At 37.0% G+C, this 13,334-nt stretch overlaps 1 protein-coding gene across 1 annotated transcript in view; it reads left to right on the forward strand.

Annotated features, from left to right (window-relative positions):
* Positions 1-6,381: 6,381 nt before the first annotated feature.
* LOC106936294 (1-phosphatidylinositol 4,5-bisphosphate phosphodiesterase epsilon-1-like) overlaps positions 6,382-13,334 on the forward strand; it is a gene marked incomplete at its 5' end in the record, with an annotated part of 50,587 nt that continues 43,634 nt past the window's right edge. Inside the window, 2 exons of the mRNA XM_015017170.1 lie at positions 6,382-6,569; positions 7,753-7,895. Of these exons, the coding sequence (XP_014872656.1) occupies positions 6,382-6,569; positions 7,753-7,895 (331 nt within the window). The remainder of the gene's footprint in view (positions 6,570-7,752; positions 7,896-13,334) is intronic.

Raw genomic sequence — 13,334 nt, forward strand, 5'->3', positions numbered from 1 at the left:
ACTGGCCACTCATCTATCTGTGTTCACAGACCAGACAAAAATAAAAGTGTTTCGGTTTTCACTTTCCACCGTTCAAGTTGATTCTGGTCGACTCTGGTCACCAGATGATTTCTGGGTGCATCCCCGCAAGCTTTATTATCAAACCAAAAGCCTTCTGCTACTTTGCCAAAGCCCAGCAAGAAAATAAGATGTGTTTTCTTTGCTTTAGTCACCAAATTATTCTGGGCAACTTGAGCCAACCTCTGCTCTGTAGGGCACTCCTAAAAGCGGTTTTCTAACAAAACAATTTATTTCTATCCTTTGAGTATTAGCCCTGTGGGAGAGAGTGTTTGAGGGCAGATTTGTGCTAATGTGATTTGTTTAATCCCATGTTAGCACTTGTGTTTAATTTAATGATATAATTACCAGATAAAATGTTGTGGCCTTCTGCAACTTGTTTCATGTACAGTTAAAAAAAAAAGAAATGGAAAGAAAGCCTCACTGTTGTAGCTCAGATGAAAAATATAGAAGTATTATAGCTTCTACATAGATAACTATTAATAATAAAGACTAAAAGACTGAAAATTGATGTGTGTTTGACCAAAAGAAACACAGATTTGACACAGAGAGGGTTGGTAAGTGAATTTGTCTGCAGCTATTTACAGAGCTAAAACTAAGGACATTTAAGATGTGAGTGACTGGATTTCAGGCGGATGGCTTCAGCGTCTCATGTGTCCTGCGTGCTTATACATGCTGAATGCATCTGCTATGATGTGCATAAGGGCATAAGTCACAAAGTGTTTGCATATCTGCTTTCTAGCATGTGCATAGATCTATGAGTGTGTCTTTGTGCATGTGCATTCCAGCTCAAAGTTCAGGAGTCTGTGTCGTGGCTCTCGGTCTCCCCATGCTAATCCTCTCTGAGAAAGGCTGTTGCCAGGCAGATAAATTGCCTAATGGGACTCAGTGGAGGCTGTGGAGTGAGTGACAGTTTTCTGCCGGTATTCAAACAAACTCTTCCAAAGAAAAGGAAAGAAACTGAAATTCTGCTACTGTCGCATGCACCAGTTGCTATTATATACATAAACTGTCAGGCGTTCAATTTAGTTTCAACACAAAAAGAGGTTTGAACTAAATTTGTGCAGCTGCCCCTCACAGTTTTAATGTTCCTATACAGAGCTTAAGCCATTAGTGTTTCCTGTACACACACTGCAATGTGAGCTACAATCCTCTATTGGCAGCAACTGTCTTAATACAGCTTGAGTTCTACTAACTAGCTGAAATGCAAGATCAGGTAATGTAATCTAAGATGAAAAAGGACATGCCGGATGTATTGATGTTGGATGACCTGCACACCACTTATGTAATAGAGCTTAAACACAATTATTGCCCTAGTGTCTCTTGTGACCGTGGCTACATAGAAAACCAGGGTGCTTCCTGGCTGCTTACGCAAAGTCAGGAGAAGAAGAAAACATTCCCTCTTTTAATTCTAGGCTTTTATGCTTCATGATGGTCTAAGCTTTAATAGGTTATGAAATTAAATAATAATCTGCATTTGATTACGTGGCCATAATTGAGCTTTGTAAGAGCAGGCATCTGGGGAGGACAAGTATATTAGACCAATGCCAAGCAGGAAAGACATTAGCAATGACCAGAGAGAAGCAATTGTTGCTGATCATGACTGCTTTAAGTTCATTTCCAAACAATTTGATTTGAACTCCGTTGTTCTACAGAACTTATCCCAAAAAGGGAAACAGTTATTTCAGTAGCCAATCTTCCCACATTTGTGGTTAGAGAAACTCTGGGTGTGTTCAGCCTGAAGTGACTCAATTCCGATTTTTTGCCAATTCCGATTCTTTTTTGCCGGGCCGTTCACACTGCCAGTAAATGCGAACTGTATGCGTTCTGCAGTGTAAACGGGCAAACGACCTGAAAGTGTCCCGCATGCGCAGTAGAGGGCGCCATAGCGTCAGCGTTCTCAGTGTTCTGCCAACCGCCATAAAAAGAAGAAGTGCTCAGTGTTTGCGGAAGTAAACATGGAGGCTAACGGTGGAGCTTAGCTTACATATTTGAAGTTGTTATCCGGCCGGAGCAGCATATTAACAACTTAATCCTCATATAATCCGTCATGGTTGTTGTTTTTCTTCCCACTTGCGCTTATCAGGACGCAGAATAGTGAGTTTTGTTGAGAAACAGTGACGTTCAGTTCGGATGAATGAGACCTGGACGTTAGGTCGCATTTGAATCGGATACGTATCGGATATGGGTCACATTCAAAAAAGAATCCGACCTGTGCTGTTCACACTGCCATGAAAAGATCGGATACAGGTCGCATTACGTCAAAAAAATCGGAATTGAGTCACTTCAGGCTGCAGTGTGAACGCACCCTCTGAGAAAAACCCAAAAGTTAGATCCGGGGATGTATGGGGTCCATCAAAAATGTCAAAGTTCATGACGGACAATTAGTTTGTTTAGCGTTTTTCTAATTGTGCCATTTACCATGCTAACTGAGGCCTGTAGAGCTGGAGATGGAGCTAATTTGTTTAAATTATATTTTATTTTGCAATTTCTCCAAACACTTTTCAGACTTCTGTTGGGGTGAACTGGCTAAGACATCCACTCCTGGGAAGGTTAGTGTGGTTTGTTTGGAAAGGGTGCCGAAGAAAACGTTTTCTCTTTCAAAAGACCATAACAGCATCTGGATAAACCACAAGTCCTCCAACCGCAGCAAATCAGCACAAAGATCTCATAGAAACTGTTCTGCACCTCTGGTTGGATCTAAATAATCTTAGAATGTGTTAAAAAAGTGGCTTCTATTATGACCTCATAGCTAAAAAAGCCTAGATCTGAGAATGGCTGTATTTTCTTTTTAATTTACTTTTATATTTAATGTACTAAAAATAAACACATTCCAGTTTAGTTTAGTTTTTTTATTTATTTATTGCTGCATTATCACAAATGTGTCCACAGAAAATCAAAAGCAATTACCAAAAAAAATAAATAAAAAAATCGACTACAAAACTAGTGGATTTACATTGTTAGTCTGTGATCTTTGCTGAAAGCCTCAATCTACTTGTAAGCCGGTGTGTTTTGTTTGTTTGTGTGTGAAGCCAGCTGCTCTGTGTCGATCAAAAGCAGCACTGCATTCCCAACCATGTCCTTTGGAGTCAGGCTCATTTTTACATAAACACTTTGACCTGCAGTTTTTCTTGGTCCATTACTCATCTCAGTCAAACTGGAGGCTTCTGTGTCACCGCTTGTTTTGGTTGAGAAAGAGAAATGATTACAGGAGGAAAAACTTTAAGTGGACCGAAGTGAAAAAATAAAATAAAATAAATAATCCCCATATAGTTTTAGCCAATTTTTACTGTGCAGTTAGAGAACATTCCTCAATACCAAAACAAAATCTGTATTTCTTCCCGTTTGTGGTTTCAAGCTACAGCAGTTAGTCCTCTGTTGTTGTTTGTCACTGTTAAGTCTTTAATTTATCAGGTTAAAAAATGTTTTTGGTAGAGATACGAACTAAACGCTGAATATGGGGAAAATAGCCGTACATGTTACCCAACATATGTTTGAAGCAGAACTTTTTGTAGTAGTGATTCATGTATGTAAGCGTTTGTTTCTCATATTCAACCCCTCCTTCCTCCTCCCTTCATAAACGTGCTGGCAGGCTGGTATGTCTCTCTTCCCCAGGGATGGCTCAGATCTGACAACAGTTAGGCCTACACCCATGCAGGAAACCCATCCCGCCGAGACGGCAAGTTAGCCTACAACTACAGTGACTTGGAAAAGTATTCATACCTATTGAACCTTTTCACATTTTTTCACCTTTCAACCAGAAACTTATTTGCGGTTTTTATGCCATAGAACAAGAATGATAATGGTGATAATAACTTCAGTAATTTTCTAATTACCTGAATGGGGCTGTATTTATGTAACCTCCACCCTGGCCCCAAGTCATTTGATGCCTTTAACAGCTTTTCTTCCAGAATTGCCCTGTGTTTAGCTCCATCTTCCCTTTAGCTTAGACCAGCGTCTCTGTTCCTGAAGAAGAGCCTTCTCACATCGTTATGCCGCTACAATGCGTCACGGTAGAATTTGTGTTTTCAGAGTTATATGCAGTATTTGTTTTAAGCCACATATAACGCTTTGCTTCCAGGCTAAAATGTTTGATTTTGGTCTTATTAGTCCAGTGAGCTCTTTCTTCCACAAACAGGACCTCCAGATCTTCAAATAACAAATAACTGTCAAGTTCTTTAAATATTAGTCACTTTGACTGTCTAAAGCCTCTCTAGAATTACCATGTGTTCCACTTTTATTTTGGAGCATCACAGTAAAAAGGGCTGAATACATTATATCAGCACAACGTCCATTTACGTTACTTTTAAAACACACACACACACACACACACACACACACACACACACACACATATATATTGCAATAAAGATACTTTATCAGTGTAATCCATGTTTCTCCATTTTCTTTGTTTTCCATCATCTCTATGTCCATAAAACTTTCTGTGTTCTTCAGTATATTCATAAATAAAATCTATATCAGATGTTGGCTTCTAGTCTTGAAAGGACGGAAAAGTCTTTGCAACTGGCCAAAGATGTAATTGTTTATGTTTATGCATAATTGGCATAAACACAGTAAGAATGCAGTGAGCCTAAAACATAATAGCCTTCCAAGCAATCTTTTGTGATTGCATGATGTTGCACAATACAGAGATTAACACAGTGTACTCGTATTCTTTTACTGTACAGTTATTTACCATTTTGTGTTGGTCTTTCACATCAAATACTGATTAGAGATGTTGAAAGTTGTAATTACAATGTAAGGAAATGGAAAAAATAAAAGTACAAAAAAAGTTCAATAGGTTTGAATATTTTGCAAGGCCCCACATCTGCACCATGTGTGTTAATGTCTATCTGACATTTCTCCGTTTCGAGTCAGTGAGGCTGAAATGTGAAGTTAAATTTATTAACCTCTCACCCCTTTTTTTGTCAGCACTAATATGAAAAGCAGCACAGAGGAACACTTTCCCTGGTGATAACATTGGAACTGTATTTTCCCATTAAACTTGTATTGCTCTCATCTCCCTTTTCCTCACCAACATTGATTTGGTCCAATTTTTGAAATATCAGTCCCCACCGGAGGCATAAATGCCCATTTAGCGTGCCACAAAGTGTTGTCTTAATGGCTTTTCTCTGAAATTTGTACCAGGAGAGAGCGTCTGCAGCTTTACTCAAGGACAAAGAACAAGACAATCGTTTTCAATAACTGTTTCCTTTCGTTACATGGATGTTGTTCCAAGAATTGAATGATCAAAAGGTGAATTGTAGGGGGTGTTATCCTGGAGATCAAAATCTTAATTCTGACATAGGTCTATGGAGATTTCTCTTTTATCTCAGGCCTCTTTCAATCTGTTTTCACTGTTTAGTTACATATCTGTCTGCCTCTCTGTGTGGATGCTTTTTACACCCCACCTTCCATCTGTTTTGTGCCAGTTATGTTTCTCTGCTAATTATTTCTCTTCACACATTGACTTCCGTTCCTCCTAAAGGAAATTGCTTCTGAGGATTACCACATGAGCCCATATAGCAGCGCCTTCTGATTTAAAGGTTTTTCCTGTTAGTTCAAAGTTCTGGAAGAAAGCACATTAAGTTACATACATAGTCATGTTTAAAAAAAGGAACAATTAACCCATTAATCTTCAGTGTTTTCTACATTTTTGATAATAAAAGTGGCTTAATTACAGGTAGGGAGCAGAAATTCACTATAATCCTTTAGAAAAACATTATTCCATAAGGGGAATTTAGTGTTGTTACTCATACCATTCAAGTTTCTTCAGATAGTCTTTGTGGATGGTGATAGGCAGGAAGGAATCTCCAGTAGCAGTTTGTCTTGCAACTAATCTGAAGAAACCTTTGACGGAAGACTGTTACTGTAGTACAGTCTCATCGCTGTCATTAGATGCTAACAGCTCAATTTTCAGGCGTCAAAAATTATATTCCACATTAAATATGTCCTGTACCATATCTTCAGCTATTGGCAAGTACTGCTAATCTGATTTTGCTGCTTGTCTTTAAGTCTCTATCTGGCCACATGGTTAGAAAGCTTGGCAGAGAGACATTTGAGTTAGGAATATGATTCTTTCCCATTTTGATCGATGGAAGAGATGGTTTGAACTTCTCCCTTCCTTTCATTTCTGTTTGATTCATGCCATAATCCTGTTTTATTTATTTATAGAAATTTGATGTTGAAAACTATAATTGTGTGCTGCTTTTTGTGTATTGAGCCTAGTTGCTGTCTAGACAAGCAACTTTCACAGAATGGATGGGTGACATTTATCTGTGAGTTACCAGTAAGTGATCTACTTTTCAATTACTCCTTCGATAGGTCACCAGCTGTTTGCAGGACAGAGAAGAAATCAATCTAATTCATCCTTCCAGAAAGCTTCTGTCGTCTCATCCTGGATGTGCCTGTCTCAGGGAGTCTCCATGTCCACTCCACCTCACCACACCAGTAGGACTGGACTTGAAAACCTGCTTTAATCCCTGGTGTTACCAACCTTTTCAACCACATAGGTTTGTTAACATTTTCGTTTCTGCTTTAATCGTCAATTTCTGAAGCATCATTTCTCAAAGACATGTAAAAGTATGAAATAATTGTGACCTTTCATATAACAGATTTGAAAAGTTAAGTCATTTATGATCTCTGTAAAATGGCAGTAAAAGACAGCCACTAGAGGTCGCTGCTGCAGCCTCTCTGTTTGATTTGACCCAGTCAGCTGGAGCCAAACCAAACATATTTGGTAATCATTGCAAAGTTAAAACCAAAGTAACTGTTTTAAGAAGCAATGGGACAATTCTTTCTGTAAGTTTTGCCTAAACATGACCCATTGAAACTTCAATTAAGACATATTATGAGCCAAATTATCAACAAGTCATATCAAAACAGAGAAGAAGCAAGAAAACGCTTGCTTAGAACCTCAGCATTTGTATCCCGGTTAAAAGCTCCTCAGAAGAATCCAATGTTAAAATAACAGTTAAAGGTTTTTCCCTCTTGGATCATCTTGCTCCAGTCGTATTTGTATTGATTAGCATAAAACCGTTAGCATTGTATGAAGACCTTAAAAACACTATGCAAAACTGCAGTGTAAGAACTGGATAGATTATGCACATCAAATTACATGTGCTTCAGTTTGCAGCTGACAAGCTCATGTTGTTGCATTAAATCTTTTGTTTTCTTTTTCATCTTCTGGCTTCAGATGAATCATTGCTTTCACTGCCCAATACAAGATATTTGATTATACCCTCTAACATGGTTATCAGCAACTCACACATTGTCACACTGCAGCGGTTTTCAGTTAAAACAGCTTACATTCTGTTGAATATAACTTTAATTTACATAGATTACTTTCTATTTTGATCAAGAAGATGAGGATTTGATTTTTGGATGTGAGCAAACTTAAACGTGAATTATTCCCAGTGCTGCAATCACCTGTGCTATTTTCATACACAAAACCATGTGATGTGCTGCAGCAAATTTGTAGATTTTACCACTAAAGAATTATTCTAGCTGTGCATGTTTGTATCTCTAAAGTTTGCTTCAAATATAACTGTTTTCTCTTTGTCTTGTCGGATTAGTGTACATCCATATCTCACAATCATGATTATATGGATGCTGTAATGAGGATAGCATCGTGTCTAGTTGATATTGATTTCACTGTTTAGACTAAAATACAAAATACCACCTTCTTATTTCCAGTTTATATCGTGCTTGTGACCAGAAGACGCTGCTGTGTTCCCTGCTCACCGGAGCATTCCTCGAGGCCACGGTTTCCCTTGGGGCTCGGGCATCTCTTCCCTTCTCATTACCCCAGTGCTCCAACGGCCACGCTGTGCTAAAAGGTGAGTCTTTACACTCTATCATATGGGTACAAACAAATTCACATTGCTGTGAAAAAGGAGCAAAACCTTTGTAAACGTAATTTTGGGATAATCTCAGATAGACGTACAAATTTTAAATATAAATAGTTATCCCGATTAGTCGAAGTGTATATTTCTGATCAATGTACAAACTTGTGCAAGTCCTTGCATACATTTTTACCAATTGGAAATTTACTAACAGAATTTTTCTGTGTTATTACTGCTGTGAACAATTTTTTTGTGGCGCATATCTAATACATTGCAAAGAGAAAGTGAATTAGGGAAGCTGAAATACCTTGTCGTGATGTTACTTGACATGCTATGGGCTGGTGCTTGCAAAGCAGCCGATCCAGAATTGTCTTGGAGCTAATTGGCTGTACTTCTGAGAGCAGAGATAAGTGAGACTGCAGATATTGGTTTCTGTGGTGGTGCTAAGACAGTTTCCACTGTACAAATTACTGCATATTAAGGTGTATGTGGTATTTGATGCTATTAAAATAGGAAGTTTGCGTTAGATGGAGTATCAAACATAATAACTTTGGTCCTTAACCGGCGGCTCAGTGTATTTTGATTGTACGTAATTGAACCTGAAACTGAGTTTTTGATAGGATTTTATTGTAATCAGTCGGATTAATTTAAATTAAATTTGGACCACACCAGATTCCATATTATTGGATATGACTTGGGCTTGTTGTTTGTTTTGGAAAGTCTTTTGAGGTAACATTTGGATTAATCTGGTACCAGATAGATAAATTGAATGGAAAAAACTCTTTATTATAGCTTTATTCCTTATAATGCCATGATTGTTGTCAGGTGTGATAAAGTAACTCACATTTAACAGGGTTAATAATAATCATCTGTTGCATTTGTTGGAAAGCAGAGGTTAATACATTGGAGCAGAAGTGACTGAGGGATGTCTGTGGTTCTCAGTATTCCCTCGTGGTCTCCTGCTCTACTTTCTGCCCTTTTCCCACATGACACATCCACAGGAGGATCTGGTTTGTTTGGGATCTGCAGCCGATTCCTTTGCTTGCCCTTTTCCTTTCTGTCCTTTCACGTAATTCCCTTGTTGTCCTTTTTCCTCATTATACCCTCTTTTCACTTTCCATGACATGCTCTCTCTTTTTTTCTTAAAGATTTTATGGTGGGATATGGAAGAAAGTGGAAAGAGCTTATCTGCTCTTTAGTGATACCCGTACTTCATTCCCTTTGTTCTAGATGTATTATTACCATTTTAAATCGCTGCAATTACAAAACAAAAATCACATCATTTATAGTGATATTTTTTATTTATTCATTTATTTTTTTTTACGTTGTGATTGACTAATGGCTCTCAAATTTAGGATTGTGACACTTTTTGGGGTCACAAATCAATAAATGAGTTCTTGAGTTCTTCTTTAGAAAACAACCTAAATAAAACTCATCACAGTGACAGCCATTTCTGGAGAAATGGTACTCCGGACAAAAACAGTGCTTACAAATAGATTGTTAATCTGTTGATGCTGTTTGTGATGTCATTTTATCTTTATTTGAAGTATAAATGTTTGAAAAGTGTGCTGTGCCTTTGTTTTTACAGCCCTAGTTTACAGTTTGATGGATCTGTTCAGGATGTTGGTTTAACTAAAGTGTAACTTTATATGTATTAATGACAGACTTTTTCAGAGTTTTATTTGCAAAACAATTAGTTTTTACCATCTTTTCACCTCTTTATTATGTTGTGTGTGTGTTGGGCTGTCACACAAATTCCTAAAAGAAAACATTACATTCTATGGTTGTTATAATACTTGAAAAAAAATCAAAACTTTTTACAAGGCACTTCAAGAAAGTCATCCAAATGTCGTTTTTTTTTTTTTTTTTTTTTCACCACCATCATCTCGTTTCCTCTGTGTCTCCTCACTCGACATGACTTCACTATCAAGGCAGTCGGGTTGTTGCTGGGTTGTCCACCTTCTCAACAATGACATTACGTATGACTTAAATGTAAGCTGATCCTGACATTAATTTCCACTGGCACAGATCCAGGGGACTGGCTGTCTCTGGCAAGATCATGGAGACATGCACTATGGTGCTCACGTAAGCACCGAAAAATTATTAATCTCTGTATTTGGTTTTATTTGACAGGCAGTGTTATCAGTCATGTTAATAACTTTTTTTTTTTCATGTTGTGCTAACTTTTTATTAGCACGTTTAGAGGCAGGCAGTTGGACACATACAGAGTGCATATCTTCAGCATAACATTGTGTTCTGATCGTGTGGATGTTGGAGCAAACAAAACAGAGCTGGTGAGGTGCAGAAGGAAAATGATTTGAGACACATCAAGAATCAGAGACTCAAAGCAAAATCATGTTTTTAATGTGACATGTAGATTCAGGGAAACCACCTGACATACGTCAGTTCAGTCTACTAATGTTTTTTGTTCATAAGGTAGTAAAAAGGTCTTTACCCCCTTAAAAATGTCTGTTTTTGCATTTTATCACATTCAGATGTTTCATATCTTCAAATATTTTAGGCATGGTTTTGTAGATTCAGATGCACTTTCTTGCTTAAGTGAAGTTCAGTGGCATTAGAAAGTTGAGTTATTGTTCATAAGGTCGAGAAAGTTATCTGTTTCCCTCTATGAAGTTTAATTATTCTAAAACTTGGCCTTCTGATAGAGTTTAATACTTGCACAGTGCTGGTGTGGTTTGCTTTCCATTTTTGGTATCGGTTTTCTTGTCAGTGTTTCTGCATAATAACCTGGTTCTAATCTTTAAGGCCTGCAGAAAAATGCTGCTTCTTTCACCCTTGATCTTTTTTATGCAATTCAGCAGATAATAAATAAGCTTTCTAGGGGAGAAAGGGAAAAACTGAAGATTTTTATTCCCTCTGAAGAGACTTGTTTAAGTGTTTATTGTAAGAACTATTGTTGGCATCCAGGACATTTTCTGTCCATTTGGATGAAGATGTATTATGTACTTATTCGTATTTGGGTTTCTGAACTGGTTGTTGAAGAGTTTCGTACACAAACATGGTGGTGAAATGTCTCTGTCAAGGAGACGCTGTCTGTTGCAGAATGTCAGTTTTTCTGAGTCTTGTCTAATGAAAGTTGTTTTTAGTGTCTTTCTCTTTCTTTGAAATGTTTTAAGACTCCAAATATATTTGTCTGTCACAGGAAAAAAGTTAGTTTTAATCTTGTTATTCATGCGAGTGTTTTTACTGCATGCTTTCTCATGCATGTTACATACAATCTAAGAGAGGACTTTTGGGATTCGGTAGAAATAATATCATCTGCAAAAGGCTATTTCAGACATGTCTTGAGATCATTTCCTGTATAGCATATTTTATTGTGTCGTACTGCTGAAAAGGAAGTGTGTAACTTAGTTTCAAGCTACAATCCTTGCAAGCTCAGTTTCGGTGTTTCTTTTTGTTTCCGTCTTTTTTTTGTCTCTCTTTTGCTCAGTCATCACATTACATTGTGTGGCATGTCAGTATTTAAAACTCATTGACAGCAAATATTGTGGGGAGTAAAAGCAAAGGGAAGTCTCAAAGATTTAAGATTACATATTGTTTAAACGGGTAATAATTCTAAATATACTCAATAAAACAAACATTCTTTATTGTGAGATTGTAGACATCGATGGGTTTTACTTTGGTCAAAGCGTTTAAATTATGAGATTTGTTGTATAATCTCATTATACACTTCATAAATGTCATTCATTGGTTACAGTTTTCAAGCCCAGCACTTAAATGCTCATAACTAATGGATATATATTTCAATGACCCCATGCAAAACTAACTATGTCTCAGAGTTGTAAAATTTAAATAACAAGCAGTCATTAATTACAATAAACCCAACTAAATATCTTATTGTTATTCTGCACACATAAAACCTTTGGGATTTTTTCCTTTCTTTTTTTTTTTTTAGTGTTTTATAGTACACACAACTGCAGAAAAAGGATAATCTGATTCCAATAATTTAAAGGCATGGGAAAATTTGTATTTACAAATTATATTCCATCTGTTTGTACATCCATTCATCTTTCAGTCTGTTCATCTTTTCATCCGTCTGTTTGTCCATATTAATGTCCATGCTGTGTTGGTTGTTCAGTTCAACTCTGACCACTGCTTTTTACTTTATACTGAAAAAATACATTTTATTTCATTTTTTGAATACAAGAATACAAAAATACAAGATGACTGAGAAATTTCTCTTAGTTAAACTGGAGTATTCCTGCATGAAAATGTGGGGTACATGGGAAAAAAAACAACTTGTATTTTGATTTAAAAAAAATATGAGTGAGAGAGCTAATTGCATTTTGATATTCATGTTTGCAGGCGGTCATTAATCAAGCTCACGCATAGCTGACACATGTTTTAAGCAAATTAAAACAAAGCATATTTGAAATAGTTGATCAATCGGAATGGATAGCCTGGGCTCCACTTTTCATTCATAAACAGCTGTGCAAAAATTAGAATTCAAGGTTGTGTTTTATTCACCACAACATTAGTATTCACTGCTGTGTTTAGGATGAATCACAACATTTTAAATCTTTTTTCTGGGGAATAAAAAAGTCTTCATCCTCTATAATTATTGACACATAAGATTCAAAAGATGTGCACCTTACTTAATATTCTGTGTACTAGAGGTTGGCACTGCATTATATACAGCTTCCTTCCAGATTATCTGTAATTCAACTTTTCTGTAAGTTGCACTGTTTGCCAGAGTTAGTTGGATATATCCATAATTTTCTTTCCAAGGATTCAAATTCATATTTGTAAACATTGTTTTGATTCAACAACTCATTGTAAAGGTACTGTTTATCTTAAAAACGCTGCTTCTGTTGGTCCAAATGGGAAGAAATTAATTAGATCAAAGTATGTAATTATATATTGGATATAGGGGTGTACTGGTGCTCTATCCAGAGTGTACCATTCCTCTTGTCCAATAACCTCTGGATGTAGGCACCAGCCTGCATGCCGACCTGCAAGGATAGATGGGTATATAGATGGATGGATGGGATATAGGGGTTCAAATTGGAAAAATAGTTACGTAACCTGGAGTCATTGTATCACCTTGGACAGTTTAGCAGTGCACCCATACATTAAGGGCATCGTTAATTTTATTTCGCAGATTATCAGCTCCATCAAACCGTTGTCATCGTTTTGATCTGATATTGCAGAGTCTGTATCTCAGATGGAGAGAATAGCTTTCAATTTGTTTCTGGACTGATTCTGTTTGTTGACTAAAAACACCAGATTGCATCAGAGTTTATGTAAAAGTTGATGTTTTTTTTAATCTGATACAGTGCTGCAAAAAATAAAGTAAAAATAAACACACTTTGCTGCACTTAGGGTCTTTGTTTCATTTTAAGGTCTCTTCCTGGGAATTCTCTAGCACGTGAGTCCACATGACAAACCAAACAGCTTATGTAAGCAAATAAC

The sequence above is a fragment of the Poecilia latipinna genome, unplaced genomic scaffold (genome assembly GCF_001443285.1).
Source record: "Poecilia latipinna isolate Pla-1442-1.1 unplaced genomic scaffold, P_latipinna-1.0 Scaffold2114, whole genome shotgun sequence".
In the NCBI taxonomy this organism is placed as follows: Eukaryota; Metazoa; Chordata; class Actinopteri; order Cyprinodontiformes; family Poeciliidae; genus Poecilia; species Poecilia latipinna.